This window comes from Monomorium pharaonis, chromosome 11 (assembly GCF_013373865.1).
Source record: "Monomorium pharaonis isolate MP-MQ-018 chromosome 11, ASM1337386v2, whole genome shotgun sequence".
NCBI lineage: Eukaryota > Metazoa > Arthropoda > Insecta > Hymenoptera > Formicidae > Monomorium > Monomorium pharaonis.
Genome location: NC_050477.1, coordinates 10,569,051 through 10,586,155, shown reverse-complemented (window position 1 = coordinate 10,586,155; position 17,105 = coordinate 10,569,051). Strand labels below are relative to the sequence as shown.

The window sequence follows — 17,105 nt, the reverse complement described above, 5'->3', positions numbered from 1 at the left end:
TCTTATACATATTTAAGAAATGTATAAATTGCAAGATCTAGATTTTGTTAAATTTTTTGTCGTCATATTTTTTCTCTTCTCTCTTTCTAAATGTCATTCATAATCCAAATACATCCGATTTTCATTAGCTAGCAATTAGCAACGGTAATTTAATTTTACAGTTGGGTAAAAAGTTATCACGCCTAGAAGTGGTCAGTGTATCTCGACTAAATCTCGCAAAATTTACAGTCAGCGCACTACGAGTGAGATAATCACCACTCTTGTCGCTTCTCATTTAATCCGTTGCGCGTTATATACGTGATGCTTTTAAAACGTCAAAAGCAGTCTTTAAAAAAAAAAAATAGAGAAGAGTTTTGATATCTGGAAAATTATGCATTTATATAAATAATTGTATACCATGGTGACACAAATTAATCTCTATAATATATAATACTTAAATTTAATATTTAGTAGACAAATAGAGAAGTTATTTATAAATGTTTAAATTTGCGTAATTAATTAATTAATGCATTAATTAATTTTCTTGAAATACTAATATTTATTTATAAATTCCTAAGTAGAAATTAATGTATGTGTAATAATAATAATAATTAATATAGGTTTGGATTTAATATTAGAAAAAAGTACAGACAATACATTTGTTTTATATTCGACAATTGATACAATACTATTAGGTGTTAAGCTCAGTATAATGTGCGCGTGCGCGCACTCGACGCCACGATGCTTCGCATCGTCCTATAACGGGCCGGACCGTCAGTCCTACCGACGATCCTTTCAAGGGTGCTCGTGTATTCACCCTTCCGCGTCGGTCTGTGGCTTCAGGGTTAATTAGTGGATGATTGCTAGCAAGTGAAAATTTTTGTGAAAAGTTTTGATAAAGGCAAGAATGTGTAATCAACGTGTGATTGAAATGTACGATTAATTCTTTTTGAGTTTATGCGAGATTAATTTTTTTTATTACAGTTTTATTTTTTGCAGTTTACATTTAGTTGTAAAAAGTGTTTGTTAATAAAAATTTACCGATTATGTAATTTTTATTAATTATAGATTGTAGATTTTGTACAAAAGATATAGTAGGATGTGACAGTTTTATCAATTAACAGTGTTTAATATAAATATTTTTTATATATTAAAAAGATAAGTAAATCTAAAAATTAAAAAAAGTATTTTTTTAATAAATTCCAAAATATTTTTGGAAATAAAAAGATCTTAAATAATTTTATGTAAATTTCTTATTGAATCACAAAGAAGATGTTTAACTGTGAATTGAATATCAAATTATACTTTATCTCATCTGCGTCATCTGCGAGTAAATTATCTTTGCGATGCAAAATTGAAAGTTGAATCAGAGGAACCGAATGCAATCTCATCAGATCGTCATTTCTATGAACGTTTTTGGACCCCTCTGGATGGTTGAGAAACCGTTTGACGAATCGCGATCTTGTAGGTAGATACGTGAAAATGAAAGAGGAACAATGTCGGGTCTCAAGACGCCCGCGGGCTATTCTCGTACCGGCAACGGAGCCAAACCGAAGAGCAGGATTAGCCGATTGACATCCTCGCGAACGCTGATACCCTCCCTGGCGGGGAATATTCCGGAGAGATCCGTGGAAGTGACCGAGTCCTCGTCGTCGAGTCCCAGCAGGTCGTCCACGTCGCCGCGACGAGTTGCCAACGAAACACGAAAGTCCCCTAGAAGACATTCCGAGGACCGTCAACAGACGTATCACAGTTCACCAAAACGTTCACCGAGGAGGTTCTTGTCCTCTTTTGATGACGATTGGTTTCAAGGCCAGATGGGTCTGGGGCTCAGGGTGTCGTCGACCACGTCGACTTGCGTCGACGAGGGACCTGGGATGTCCTTCCTGGAGTTCGAGACCCTGTACACTCTGGAGAAGGAGATGCTGATGCAATCGCGATGCGGTCCAGCGGACACGTCGGTCCAGCTGGGCGACAAGTGCACCGCCACCGGATGGTTTGGCGATAAAAGGGCCGTTTATACGGAACTACCGGATCCCTCGCTGTGTCATCGCATGTGCATGTGCGGCGCAGTTCCACCTGTCTCGCAGCAGGCACCATCGGAGGGTTTCAGCTTTGCACCGGGGTGGTCTCTTAATGCGGATCATTTCTATCAGTGGCAACATCGTGGAAAAACTACGCACCAGGTAGTTTTGCGCAATCAAGTTTCTCGAGCGAAAAATATTTGGCTAGACATTAGTCGGCTCCAAGGAGATGAAAATCAGCAATCAGTTACTGATAGCGATCAATTACGACTGAATTCCCTGAACTAAGCATTTGCTTAAGAATTAATTGATCTTTAATTAGAGATTAACAAAGATGAAAAACAATGAAATTGAACTTGATCTACTTAAAAAGGTCTACTTAAAGGTTCTGCAATGTTAAATTTTATAATTCATGCATGATTATTGAATTATAGGATATTAAGAGGGATTACATTTTAATCGTAACTAAATGGAATATTGGCAATTTCTCTGCAAATTTGCTTTTGATAAATCAACCGTTTAAAGATGGGTACAAATATTACTTTACTATGTAATTATAATTATTAAATCAGGAAATATTGGATATTAGGATAACGAAATTATGTATAAATTACACTTTGTTTATGAATCAAATAGACACGATAAATTATATAATAGTCACATACGAGGCGCGGAGAATTACTACTAAATTATTTAATAAAATGCAAACCGACGAAATATCACAGAAATTAATTTCCACTTTTGATCAAATTAAATAAGCGAATATTTATTTTTTTTTTACGAAACGCGCCATTTGTGTGTATCAGGGGACTGAATTATTCCTCACCTGGAAATTTTCGGGAAATTCGGGATACGGAATTCCGAATGTGCGGGCCTTGAAATGAAACTGTCAGCGGCACGCTCTCTCGCACGCTCGCCCGTTCGCTCGTCGCGTTCTCGAATTAATCGAAAAACGGAAGTAATTTCGCGAGCGGTAAATCGCGGCGAATCGTCGCGTTTAACGCGAACATTCGTGCTTCTCCGTTCCGATATCGTTTCTCTTCTCGCCCTCTTCCTTCTCCCCTCTCTTCCCTCCCGTGATATCCTGCATCCTCCCGTCCAGCATTTTCATCGCTCGGGGCAAGTTGATTTTCCTACACCCCTCGTCGAGCTAATTTCGGAAACCGAGCTGCAAATTTGCGGCGCTACGCATATCGAGTTTTGCTTCATTTTCGCCGCCGGCGACTCGCGGATTTCGTGCAGTCGCGATCGCAAGCGAAAATAATCGCGAAATGATCGTCATAGCGCGGTAATATTACTCTCATGGGGGAGGGGGGGGGCTTAATGCGCAAATAGTGAAGTAGATAAACATAAAGTAATTATATGTATTTGAAAATGCAAAGTCAAAGATATGGGTGTGTCTCACACATAAAAATTTTTGGATTATATTTTATTGATGTGTCCTTTTATATTCTAGATTTTTTATACAGAACGTATCTTCTCTCAAAGTGTAGATTTTTTTACATAAAATTTTTTTAATGTTATTAAAAATTAAATTAAAAGAAGTTACTTATAATTGCAGAAAAAATTAAAATTAAATATAAAGAAATATAAAATGCGCTAAGAATATAAATTATATACCTATTATTATTAAAAAGTATAACAAAAAAGGGATGGTTAAATTATTTTAGTTTTGGAATATTTTTTAAAAAATAAATTACGATTTAGAATTTGAGAAATTAATTATATCCGCCAATATATATTTTTAAAAATAGATAATTTTTAAATAAACTATTTTTCCACGCATTTTGTACCGTTTATCAATTTTGGACGGTCTTTAAAAATGAATTCTACTGCGCGAAGGTAAAAGAAGCTCAGGTCAACTGGTGAAAAATTGAGCATTTTGTGCCATTCCCCTTGCTCTTTTTCGTTCTTATAGTTCTGTAGCGCAGCGTTCCGCTTGTAAAAGAGGATCCTCTCTCGAGTAACGAGAGGGTCGAACCTCGCGAGGACTATCAAATATGCTGCCTGAGGGTGTGAAGGCACTTTGATCAACCCCCAAGAAGTCCGCTACCGCCCTTCTGAGATGTGTTTACTTTAAGGGATGCTATCGGCTACCAGCATCCATCACGCAAGGTGCACCGACGTCTTTTTGTTCCTTACATGTATATATCCGCCAAAGGAATAGCCCTTGGTGAAACAAAGATGAAACTGTTCATTAGATTGCGATCAAAGCAAGTTGACTTTACCCATTAAGGTTGCATTGAAAATAACAATTAATTCTTAATTGGATGATATCTTGATTTGTAACATTTGTCTTTCTTTTCGAAGCATTCTCTAAAATGTCAAAAAATGTAATTGAAAGAATAGAAACAATTGAAATAGAGAAAGGTCGATAAACGTTAACAACAAGAATTGAATGCTGAAATAATGTTTCTTATGTGATTTTTAAATGCATGTTTCAACTCTTCGAATTATGGCTGTTATCTTTGGTTTTAAACACAGCTTTGAAATTGAATTGGGAAAGTATTACAGTATTAAATCGAATAAACAAATTTAATTGCTAATTAAATTCTAGCTGAGATAATATTTCGTGCAACATTTTTTTTACATTTCTGAAGGAGCAATCCTATTGATGTTTGTTAATTGATTATTTAGTATTATGAAATTCAGTCGGTATTATTAAATTATTAAATTAACCGCCTATTGACTTTTTTTGATTTGAATTGTGTTATACATCGATTTGAATTGTGTTATCCCAATTACGCGATTGTTTTCAAAGAGTATTTATTACAATTTTTTATTATTACAAAGATAGAGAAAGAATATTTTCAATTTAAAATCTCAAGATGTTCAGGGACGTTTTTATATTCTGTATTCTCTTAAATTTTATTCAAGGATTGTACTTTATTTTTTAATTTAATCGGAAATAAAATACCAGTAAATATCTACGAAAGATTAAATAACGCTTTTTGTCATATTCTCTACTGTCATGACAATCCAAGATTAATGTTATAGTGATCGATTTCGGTGAATACAGCTCTCGTTTCTTCTTTCCATTTGTTCCTTTGTGATATTTGCCTTAGGGAACAGCATCAACATCTTTCCGCAGGAGGGTGACTGTTTCCTTTTCTCGTCACTAAGGACCAGGTTGGTCCATGGTTCTATTCCTTTCGACAAAGCAAACATATCCGCGTCATTATTGCGTCTCGCGTGGCTCGATTATTCGTGCGGAAATAAGCGATCTAATTTCGTGTCTTATTGGATATCGTGTCTCCTTTTCTTTCATTTTCTTTCTCCTCACGTGTAATTTATCTTATTTGCTGCAAATGCGATATTGAAATGCATCAACTTCGAAACGAAGGCTTTATTTTTTTTATTTTTATCATAAGATTAACGCATAAAGTATTATTAATATTGTTTGTATATATACTTTAAAGAAACTTAGAAACTGTATTTTTATTTTTCTAATATTTTACTTACTGTATAGTAGAATGTTTATAAAATATTTGTAACTTTAAAAAAATTTTATTGTACTGAATTATTTAATGAGTTACACAGCTTTATTTATTAGTTGATACTTTTTATTTTTTAATTTTTTTAAAATGGCAATAGAGTTGTTGAAACCTTGTAGAAAGAATATTTTTTTTATTGGAAAGTTTTTGCTGTTACCATTCCATTTACCATAGTTCGATGAACTTTGACACGTGTCGGAATACGTATTTACGAATCGGTGATCCGCGGTTGCAGACGATACTGCTGTTAGTTTATATTGTCGAAAACGACAAAATAAAAATCGGGCAACAATCAAATAAAAACAATATTTTTATACATTTAGGTATGCACCCAATAAATAAATAGGGACAAAACAGGAAACATGTTGAACTGTTCTTTATTCTTTGTTCTCTGTATCCTATTCCTATTATTTAAGTGCGCAGCCTCTAACATTTTATGTGAAAATGCTTCTACACTTTCAGTCTTATTTTATTTTATTTTTATTTAATTTTAATCACTTTGATTGTTATTTAATTTTACTATACTTGTTATTTATTCTTCTTTTTTTCTATTGTTATTAAATATTGCTTTATTGAAGCACACGGTATCGATTGAGAAAGGAAAACTTGGAATAACGTGAAGGGCGCGCGAAAAAGGGCGCACACCCTGACGAGAGCAATTTTCGTGGGGCTGCAAATTGGCAATCGGACGATAAATGATTTAGGTCTTACTCACGCATGTCTGTACTGAATATATGTATATGCACGTGTATTTGTTATATGACACTCCACGTAGGAGGGATGAACCTACCCCAAGGCAAAGCGCATATCTCCGTCTATCGAGTCATCTTACTGGGAAAATAGATCTTTAATTGAATCGCGAGGTGAATCATGCTGAAACGAATAGTAGAATGCAGGACATCCCTCAAGAATGTAGAGCTCGCTTCCCAAATTTTCAAATCGTTATCTCTTATACGCGTATAGTATATTATTCGATGTTGCCATCAAGGGCAAATATTTCTCTTTCTATACGCGTATACCGTGCCCTGAACACATAAATACTCATAATCTGGCCGCACAGCAGGATGCAGCAGGATGCTAAAAAAATAATCGGGATAGACGCGCTCGGGGTGGTGGTGTTAAATAAATACGTCGACAACACTGTATCCGGCTTATGACGAAAAACGAATTTTATATCCCTATCGGGTTTCGCTTTGCACGGATTTTTCGACGCTATTTTGCAGTTTGCTGTTCAGCTTCCGTTACCATCAGGATCGTCCCCAGTGCTCCCTTTTATCTACGACAAAAAGAATTATCAAATTTCTCTGGTATATAAATCTCGAAAATCCCACTAAGAGTTTAATAAAGCACATTGAAAACTTTATTTACTTTTTGCTTTACGAACATAAATTGTTTGATTTCATATAAGAATAATCTATTAAAATGTGTACAGCATTTAATATTTCCTACTTCTAATAAGTAGAATATAAAAAGCCCATTCTATTTTAATTTTATTATTATATAATATATGAGAAGATATACAGAAATCAATTTTTCTTTAGATTTTTAAAGATGCTTATTGCATTTTTATTAAATTTGATGATCGAATTAATTTAGATATTATTTTTAGCTAGTCGGAATTCGTTATATATTAGCTGATCTTCGGGAATTATGAAGGAATCAAATTTAATTTTTACGTTAATTTCTCTTAAGTCTGATTGGCATGCAGTTTATAAACTTAAAAATATATTTAATACTTGATATGAAAATATTATTAAACAAGATCTGCTTTAATCGAGACTTTCTGGCACTTTCTTTTATTTCTTTATCTTGTATAAAATATAACTTTTATTTTTATAAAGCTATAGAAGAACCGATACATTTTATTTTATTGTTTAGCTTATTAAGTTTTATTTACCTTTGACACACGTTCGATCACATCCTGTTTGAAAAAAATTTCGATCAGCTGAAGCCGTCTGAAGAAAGACGGTGGCCGATGGTGCAAAATCAATATTCCCTGCGTATACTCTCAGAGACCTTCCGGACTCTGTGCCGCACTGTGTCCACATCAAATGCCATGCGGAAATGCCACATCACACGAATATTGTACCGATACATTTCGTGCGAAAACAGGCGTGTCGAACCGCGTCACAGAAATGCGAACCAGTGTCACTGCCGGCGTGGAAACCGCAATTATGAACCCACGTCAGTGACAGACTTACCTTCTCTTTGTTTTGATCGGACTACTAATATTAATTTTACTAGTTAAAAATGGAAATAGTAAAGATCGAGTTTTGCTTTAATAAATAGTAAAGAGTTTTGCTCTTGATAAATAAAATAGTATGAATAATGTCATTGTTTTCTAAAATTCTTTTCAAATTTTGCGTAATATTTATTTGTAATGTTATTTATATTAATCCATAAAAAAAAACACGATAAATTAATATGATTATTTTAAATTATTTAAAAAATTTAATAAATATACGATAAAATTAATGTGCTTGAATATAGATGTGAAAAAAAATAATTTTTGAAGAAGAATGAAATGAGATTGTTAAAGTGACATTTTCGAACAGTAGATATGACAGGCATGTATCGTTGAGATTCGCGCCCTCCTGTCTTCCGGTTCCTTGGGGCAAAGGATGCTACTCGGGAAGAACTACTGCCGAAGCAGGAGTGCGACCCCAAGCAAACGTCGAAGCTCGTTAGAGTGTTTCGGAGAGCGAGTTAGCGGTCTTCTGTGCGCTATACGTGAGCCGAAAGAATTATAGCAATTTGGACGTGACGGAACCTGAATTTGTAATACGCTGTCTGCGAATGCCGCTGCCGTACAGATTCTGTCTGTAAAATAGGTCCTTATCGAAGGGAGTCTCTTGTTAATTTGAAAATAGATGGTTACAGAAATAATCGTTGTAAATTCCGCGTGCAAAGTTCAGCTTCTTCCACTAGAACTTTCACGCGGAAACAAAACAAGATAACGTTAAAAAATGAGTTTATTCATTTTACATGCAATTAAAGTTTAATTATAAGATGAAATTAAAATAGCAACAACTCTATTCTTATTTTTGGGTTATATAATTTGTAATTATTCTATAAATCTCTCAAAGTAATTTTATTCTTGAATAACGCGTTTAAAAATATTAATAAAATTATTTTTTTAAAGATAAAAAGCGAACTATGCGTACGCCCCCCTTCCCCCCTAAAAAACTTATCAAGTTTACGTGATGCATATATTCTTATTTAGAGATTTCTTATTTTAATTTAAAAATATAAATAGTATCTCTTTAAGAAAAATGATGTCACAAGAATGTGTTGTTGAACTCAAACTAGGTGATATGTATTTTTGATACTCAAAAGTATTTGAAATTCTTAAATTAGAAAAAGAATATATACTTTGTCGAAACATAACTATCGTACAACTATTTTTAAAAAATAAAATCCGAGTAATAATATCTTTAATAATTTTTTTTAAATAAAACTTAAACGCTCAAAATCTTTGCATACCCCTCAATCTTCTTATTTTGATCCAAGTGATACGTAACATTTCAGTGAAATATAAGATTTAATCACATAGAATTAAAGAAATGACAGTACGAAATGAAACAATTTAATTGAACTAAAAAAATGTTTAATATAAAAAAGAGTATTTGACATACACTTCTTGGTTCCACAAATCATCGGCCCGCGTAAAAAAAATAGTAGTGTCTCGCACTGCATGTCTCTTGAGATTCAAGAAAAACATGCTTTGAAAAGCATTTATTATTAAGGTATGTTTTACATGAAACAGCAACGGTAACACAGACATTAGAGATATACCATACATTGTATTGTCGACGAAGTCGCACGTCGAAAGTCACATAAAACCGCTGTTAATAAAAGACGAACGGTTATCCTTCATATTATTCTTATGCAAGACAAACCTACCCGGCTTTGTGAAAGGTTTTGTACGCGTACATTCGCCGGTTTCCGGGATCTTAAGGATAGTCGCGGGGTCTTGTTCGCCTCTCTCGTGTGGGCCAGTTAGCGTATGCGAGAGGATTGCCTACACGAAGCGGCGCACAATAGCAGGGTTGGGCCCTGGTTGCATCGCAACCGGCGGCGCAGGTAAATTTAGCTTGTTCTCTCTCGCGAGTGCGTGTGCACGCACGTGCGCGCGCCCGTAATGGCGCGTAGGTGAGCTACTCATTCATAAAACATAACCCACGTGGCGCCGGCGGACGGTGAGCTACGAAAAAACGAGTTACAAGCATCCCGAAGTGGAAGCCGAAGAGACGAGCGAAAGAGGAACGAGAAAAGAAAAGGAAAAACACAATAACACACTGTGACTGGATCAATTCTAAGTAATCCTATTACATGAATTTCCAGAAGTAATTAGATAAACAAATCTCATACACATAAGATGCATACATGTAACAAATAATGTGAATAGAATACATAAGTTACATGCACTTTAAAAAAATTATATATATTTATATTTAATATGATGTTAGAATATTAATTTTATTTTATTATCATTTTTCATCACACATTATGTTCTGTTTCTTTGAAATGATTTTTCTTTCACCTCTCGTTAAGCAGCTGTATTTTGCGACGTCTGTGCGAATTAGCGACTTAAGGATGTTTGGATGGGTCTTAAATTTGCGCAAAGAAACAAAGAATGCTAATCAGATCTTATCGGAACCTCGGCGTAATATGGCGGACGTAAAAATAACTTTCTGTTCTCGCGGGAGTTCGGTAGTCATGACAACAACAGGGTTTCCTCGAATCTCGAGAGGGTGTGAGAACATAGGACACGCTTGTTGCAGGACACGTACCTACCCTCCTGAGGGAGGAGGGTGCATCCTCCGTCTAGTTCTTGGGGAGAACGATAATTCGGTTACGACGGTTCTCAACCGCGTATGAACTTTCGGTCAATTTCTCTCTTGCCAATCATGATGAGGTATTATGGATCTTATTTATCAAAAATGGAAGAAATGATAAATTACTTCAAACCAAAAATTTCGAAAATTGATTATAAAATAGAAGTTTACCGTGTTTTAAGATACTGGGTTAGTATCAGAGTAGGTATTTATTGAAATGCTTACCAATTTAATTTGTGATATACATTATCGGCTCTAATCTCACTTATTATTGTTAAATAGAAATAATGTTATTACTAAATTTTAAATTATTATTTCTTAGATTATAGATTTATTATATTATTATTGTTATTATTATTTATTAGATTTATTAGACAACAGTTATCGTTCTTTAAGTGCACTAAAGGTTTAGTAAAGTGTATAATTAACAATTGTTTACGAGAATCCTTATTTGAACGTTTTTATTTTAGTCGGAATCTTAGCAACAAAAAAATATACCGTTTTACTTGGCTATTCCAAGAATTACAAAATACAATATACATTTGTATAACTTTAATTCACATACAAAACTAAAATCTTGAAGCATAAAATATGTTATAAACTTTACATTAATCCGATCGTGCAATCGTTTCTGTTTCTAACAATTTTTCTAACAATTTCTCCCTTCACAGTGTATTTTATACATACTGAATAGACGAGAGTCGTGCTTTGCCGATCGGAAAATTGGCCGTGGGTGATTTTGCTACGCAACTGACAATAAGTGCACAGTTAATGGGCAGCAAAAGAGGGTGAAAAGCGCAGGGAAGGGAGGGTATCGGATCGCAATGAGCGTCGCGAAAGAGGGATAACCGGGCAATGACCGGCAGTAAAACAAGGAAACATTTGGCCCAGGGATCTGCATTTTTCACGCATTAAAACTGAGCAGTGATTATTATACTTAATTATATACTCTTTCTTTTTTTTTTTCTCTCTGCGCATGCGATAATTTTAGCAACTAACGTAACACCGTCTCGTAGCTTTTCTTTTCCCGTTAGAACACTCTATTAAATTAAGAGGATCATCCTAACTGATTCGTTGGATTACGCGCTGAAGATGGTCTCCCGATTCCGCAGTTTCGCCCCTCCTTCCGCTTTCGATTTTCTCTTCTCCTTTACCCCGTTATCCCGAAGGTTGGCTGGTGTATCACGATATCGTTCGGGTTAAAGCAAACCTAATTCCGGCAGGCTGGATCCATAGTCGGCAGGCTGTGTCCATCGAGACGAGAGCGACGGACCTCTCCCGCTCGCCGTAATCGCGCAACAAAGCTCAGTCCCTCCACCCCCTTTTTTTGTCCCTCGTCCTCCCGGAGCGGGACGCGTTCTGCCCGCAAAATTGTCGCGCCGACGGAAATCATCCCCAATCCGCGCCGCTGTTAGAGGGAAAGTAAAATTCATTCTCTTGCGTCACTGGGAGTCGAAGTGAATTAATTTCGCAGCATCTAAATGGCAGGATTTTTATTGAAAAATTCACCAAACGAAAAGAATATTAAAGAGATTAAAAAAAATGAAAAACGTGAAAATATTGTGAGAATCCTAAAAAGTTAAAAATGTGGCAAATATATCAGGTTTAAATTTGTTTATTTAGAAAAAATTGATAAGTTTCCTCCAAAACGATACGTATAGAGATTAGAGAATGTAAGGACTCGTATAATTTTGTCACGAAGAAGCAAAATATAATAGAAAGTGTTTGCCATAGTCAATCTCGACCGACAATTTACCCTCTTGCCTTTGAAAAAAAAAAAAAAAAAAAACGCACACTAGGTTTACCTTTCATCTCGTCCCCCTTTTTCCGCTCGCAAAGTCATCCTTTCGGTTGCATTATCGCGCAGGATGAAAGGAAGAAAAAAGCGGACAGGATTATGCGACTAACGAGCCGTCAGACTGCCGTCAGGAGCGAATTAATTATTGTCCTTTAACAGTTTCGTTTCCGGCTCCTGAACTCTCAGTGTCGCTCGCGCCGTTCCGGGAGGGATCGGCAACGATATTCAATTTCATGCATCCCCTTTGCACCGATGGCTTCTCCACCGCCATCCGCACTAGCGCTAGTGGACAATTATTATCCTTTGACTGCCCCTCGCATTTCGGCGTACGAGTCGCTCCGCTGGAAAAACGACCGGTCGGAAATTAATTGTCAAAAAATTTTTGACAGGCACGGATGCTTTTAATTCGAGTATCGAGTTCAAAAAGATCGTGACGCAAACTCGCGCGGACGCGAAAGAAATGGCACCCGCTATAAATCTTATTTTATTTGGAGCAAATCACATGTGATGTGATAACAAAAATGCACAAAGAACCTGCAAATATGGAAAGGGACTCGACTAACTTGACAAATTTACATAATTTTACCTTTAATTAACAATAACTTATATATCAATAAGAACGTTATTATTTCGAGGAATTAATGTGATTAGTCAATCTTAGAATTAGCAAAAGATTTCTAAAAACAAATAAATCATGAACTTTGCAAAAGTAAAATTAAAAAATAATTTGTATAGGAATTTTATAGTTTACAATTAGCGAGATTGTTTTAGAATTTTTTGACAAAAACTGGTAATTTGAAGAGACAGCCTGGGCGTAATTCCGCACAAAGCCGAGGGAATCCTGCCATTCTAATGACGAATGAACGAGCGGCGGGTTATACACACGGGACATGAGCATTCCTGACAGGTGCGCGGATCGATTGCTATTCCACGCGGCTCGCGTACGAGCAGCATCATTAATTGTAATGCCTGCCATGGCGTTGCCTTTTAACGCGCGCGCCTAGTCGCGACGCGGGGCGGTCGTGTGCGATAATCGGGGCTAAGTCGAATATCGATCAGCGCGTATACACGCAGTTCTCACGGGATCTTATCAACGCTATATGATTATAATTCCACCCTCGGCTCAATATCTAAGACAGCGGGGAATAGAGAGGAAAAGAACGCTGCGTATAGTTGAACCAATCGCAAATATTTCTAAGCTTTAATTAATTGTTGCAAAATTGTTGGGAGATATCTGATGTATAAAATTAAATTTTCCCATTAATTTTATTTAACTTTTGAGAAAAATTGATTTCAGTCACATATAGACTGTACAAGATAGGATGTAATCAAACGATGCCGCGGTCTAATCAACGATGGTCGCTGTCTCTCGAATCGGTTACTGATGAATTTACGGCCCTCCACTTCGATTCCATTAATTCGTTAATTTAAACGACGCCGCCTGCGCAAACGTCGACGGTCGTTCACTTTGCTGTTGGTGCTCTATTTCAAGTTAAAACGCGAGCGTCGTCTTTACTTGCTTCTTCCTTCGGCTGCGAACGTCGCCGAACTGCGTTCTCTCATTCTCTATTTTCATCCCCCTTGAGCGCGTTATTTTCGCCCGTGGTGGAAAGATATTGTCTTCCCGGAACATCGTCGGATGTCTAGCAATTTTTATTAGTCCTTCTTCTTCTTCCTTTTCACCTTCTCCTTTCTTCTCCATGTCGGGGCACTGTACAATTTTCTCAAAGTTAAGTTAGGAAGGAACTGCCGTGAATTTAAATATGTGTGTATATACATACATGCATGCATATACAGTGTATGTGTGTGTGTATAGTTTGCTGACTATAGGAAATAAATAAAATTTTGGTTCTCTCATGTACGATATCAATTTTCAAATGTATTAAAGTATTAATAATTTTTTAAATAGATTTTGCAATTATTGAATAATTCATATCATTTTTTGTTACTTAATTTCTAGAAGTTATAATATTAGTTATAATATAAAGATTAATTTAATTAGCTACAAACAGAAATTTACATATTGTTTTTCTATGTTAACAATTCTTAAATTATATGTACATCTCTGCTGCTTCAACATTTTTGCTAAAAAAAGATAAATTCAAAGTTAATCAAACAATTTATTTTTAAAAAATATTGGAATCTTAATTAAAAATATTAAGAACGTATTACACTAAAAATTAAAAAGCTAGAATAAATGTTGATTTATTTATCAAAAGGAGTTGATAGAAATTACAAAGTTTATATAGCTTATTATTAAATTGATTTTGGTATTTACTTATATTATGACTAATATTATATAGAAAACAACAGAAAGTGAAACGAATTAATCATGGATTGCAAAATCTATTCAGAGACTTATTAATACTTCAATACATTTTATGTATCAGAGACTTATTATTAATACATATTAATACTTCAATATTCTATCTATGGAAATATTGATTTTATCCAATTTTCTATTTTATTTTATATTCAGAAAATCCTGTTATCACAATAAAGAGTTATTACAAAGGTCTAGTTTTGTTAGATCAAATGCAAGCAATGGAAGATTACGTTTCTTGAATGACTCGTGCTGACTCGTCCGTGCCATCGAAAATTCTCGGTAGAGACTTTCTTAATGTCGTTACAGTTCTGCGATTCTTCAACAGCTCGATGCAGTTTCCTCGTCACGTCCATCGTACCGTCTTAAAATAGCGATCTCGAGATGTGTCACACTTCCTGATCACATACGTCGTCATCATCATCCTTGGCCCTTGATTTCTCCGAAACTTTCGTGCACATAAGTGCTTTCAGAATTCATTTGAATATAATACAATTATGGGATTAATCAACGTTTTTATATATATGGTATATATATAACGTAAGAAAGATTAATATAAAATTATATATAAATTACATATAATATTTATAATAATTATATCATTTATAAATCTATAAAAATTTCTAATGGATTTTCGTAGAAGTTTTTGAATTGCAATTAGAAACTTTAATTACATCAATTTTGATACTAACAATAAGTGCAATATATTTTTGTAGAGATAGATATAGAAAGAGAGAAAGGGAAATGAAAGGAGACGGTAAAATCGGTGGAAGACATGGATAAGGAAAAAAGAGAAGGGAGAAGGAGGACGAAGGAGGAGAAGGAGAAGAAGAGGCGCAAGAGAGTATATACCTACGAATAGAGAAACGTGTGCTCGCGTATTCAGTTACGTCCGGTGCGTCGCGGCGTCGAGACGCTTCCGTGTCTTGTCTCGCGAAGCGTCGTCGTCGCGACACGACACAGCGCGACGTGTCACGTCCGATTACTTCGGAGCGAGGGTGATTTGTTGTCGCGAATTGAACAATTGAACGATTGATTAAGCTTTTCTTCTCTTCTCCCTCCGTCCTCTCTTCACTCGTAAGAAGATCGTGAGAATGAAGAGCCGCGTAGTGATCCAAACGAATTGTTTTGTTGTATCGATGCTTTAGCAATCTAACGATAAACCCAGAGAATCGAGGATTAATAAAAGAATCAGCGTAGATATCGTATTTATTGTTAATTCGTTGGAAACCATGCTGATGTTTTTTTAATCAATTATTTTGTATCAGTGCATAGTGCTCTTATAAAAGAGAAACATGTGTGTAACTGTACTATAATATAAAAAGTACAAGGAAAAATACACAAGTGAATTTCAGCGAAATATTCTCTCTTGACAGAATCAAGTGTTTACAGGTGAAACTATAGTATTGATTTGTTTGAATATCGATTCCATCGAGACTCAGTATTATTATTTTATTACATCGACATAATATTTCTTAATTTAAATCCCGTAGAAGAAGAGGGACTATGACATATGAAAATGGAGAAATAACAGTGCGCGATTGTGAAAACTGAGAAGGAATTAAAAATTGAGGATCGAAGAAATCGATTTTAATTATGACGCGAACAGTGCGGCCGCGCAATTATCGCGTTGTCGCGCGTGGATCAGATGCCGAGTATGATATAGATGCAATTCGTCGTGAGGAATAATAATCGGGAGGGCAGTCTCGGATGACGCTGGGACGTCACGGGGGTCGCGACGACCACCGGCGGCATCATGGCGTGTATCAGGGCGCCGAGATCCGTACGCGGTTCTATCGACGACATCAAGGCTGATTCCACGCGTAATATCGTGCAGGTAATTCTTCGCTTCCGCTCGCATCTCTTCCGCCGAGGGATGGGCAAATGTGTTTGCAACACCTTTGTGATTATAAACATTGTTTCTAACTTTCATTATCACTATTTTTGGTATAATAATAGAAAAGCGGCTATAAAATCGGATGCTTTTGAAAGCAAGAAACGTTTAAAACACAAGAAAACAAGATAATTATTATTAGATATATCAAGAGGTAATCGATCTGACAATTAATTGTTGATGATGATAAATTCATACGCGTTTATATTGTATTTACAAAATATGTATAAATTTTATGTGAATATTTTACAACGACATTTCAGATATTTTATTTTACAAATAATGTGTTTTTCAATATTTGAGAATATTAAATTAATTATTTTCTTTGACACGACATTATTTAAAATGATAACATTTTCGGAAGTTTCAAAGAACAAGAGTCAACGAGTCCCTTTAGCGTATGTGTTCCGTTCAATCTCGCTCCAACGAGCTCTTCGGCTTTCTCCCTTTTTACTGAAAATACTCCCGGGAAAGCCCGCAGAAGTGCCATCGGGAAAACGGGAAAAAGAATCGACGGAGCGGCGCGACCCCGTCGCGGTCGCCGTAATAATGGCGACCTGAAATCATGAAGCAAAGCCCTCCGCGCGCGTCCCTTCGCGTCGCTCGTCTCTCTTTGCGCGCTCAAAAATAGTACGCGATGACTAACTCTCTTCTCTCTCCTCGCTCTCTACGTGGCTGTGCTCTCCTGTCCTCCTCCTCCTCCTCCTCCTCTCTCCGCCTTCTCTTCCTCTTCCTCTCTGTCTGTACGACAACCG

General features: G+C 35.8%; 1 protein-coding gene across 6 annotated transcripts in view; it reads left to right on the top strand.

Moving 5' to 3' along the window:
- The window catches only part of LOC105839736 (protein sickie), a 190,401-nt gene that overhangs the window by 37,790 nt on the left and 135,506 nt on the right, over nt 1-17,105 (top strand). For 2 of the 6 annotated variants that reach the window (XM_036293779.1, XM_036293777.1), the window contains exon 1: nt 607-2,165. The exons of 1 other annotated variant lie outside the window; for it this stretch is intronic. In XM_036293779.1, the coding sequence (XP_036149672.1) occupies nt 1,476-2,165 (690 nt within the window). In that variant the 5' untranslated portion in view covers nt 607-1,475. Of the gene's footprint in view, nt 1-605; nt 2,166-15,073; nt 16,294-17,105 lie in introns of those variants that run through there. 3 more of the 6 variants (XM_036293776.1, XM_036293778.1, XM_036293780.1) reach the window with 3 other exon arrangements.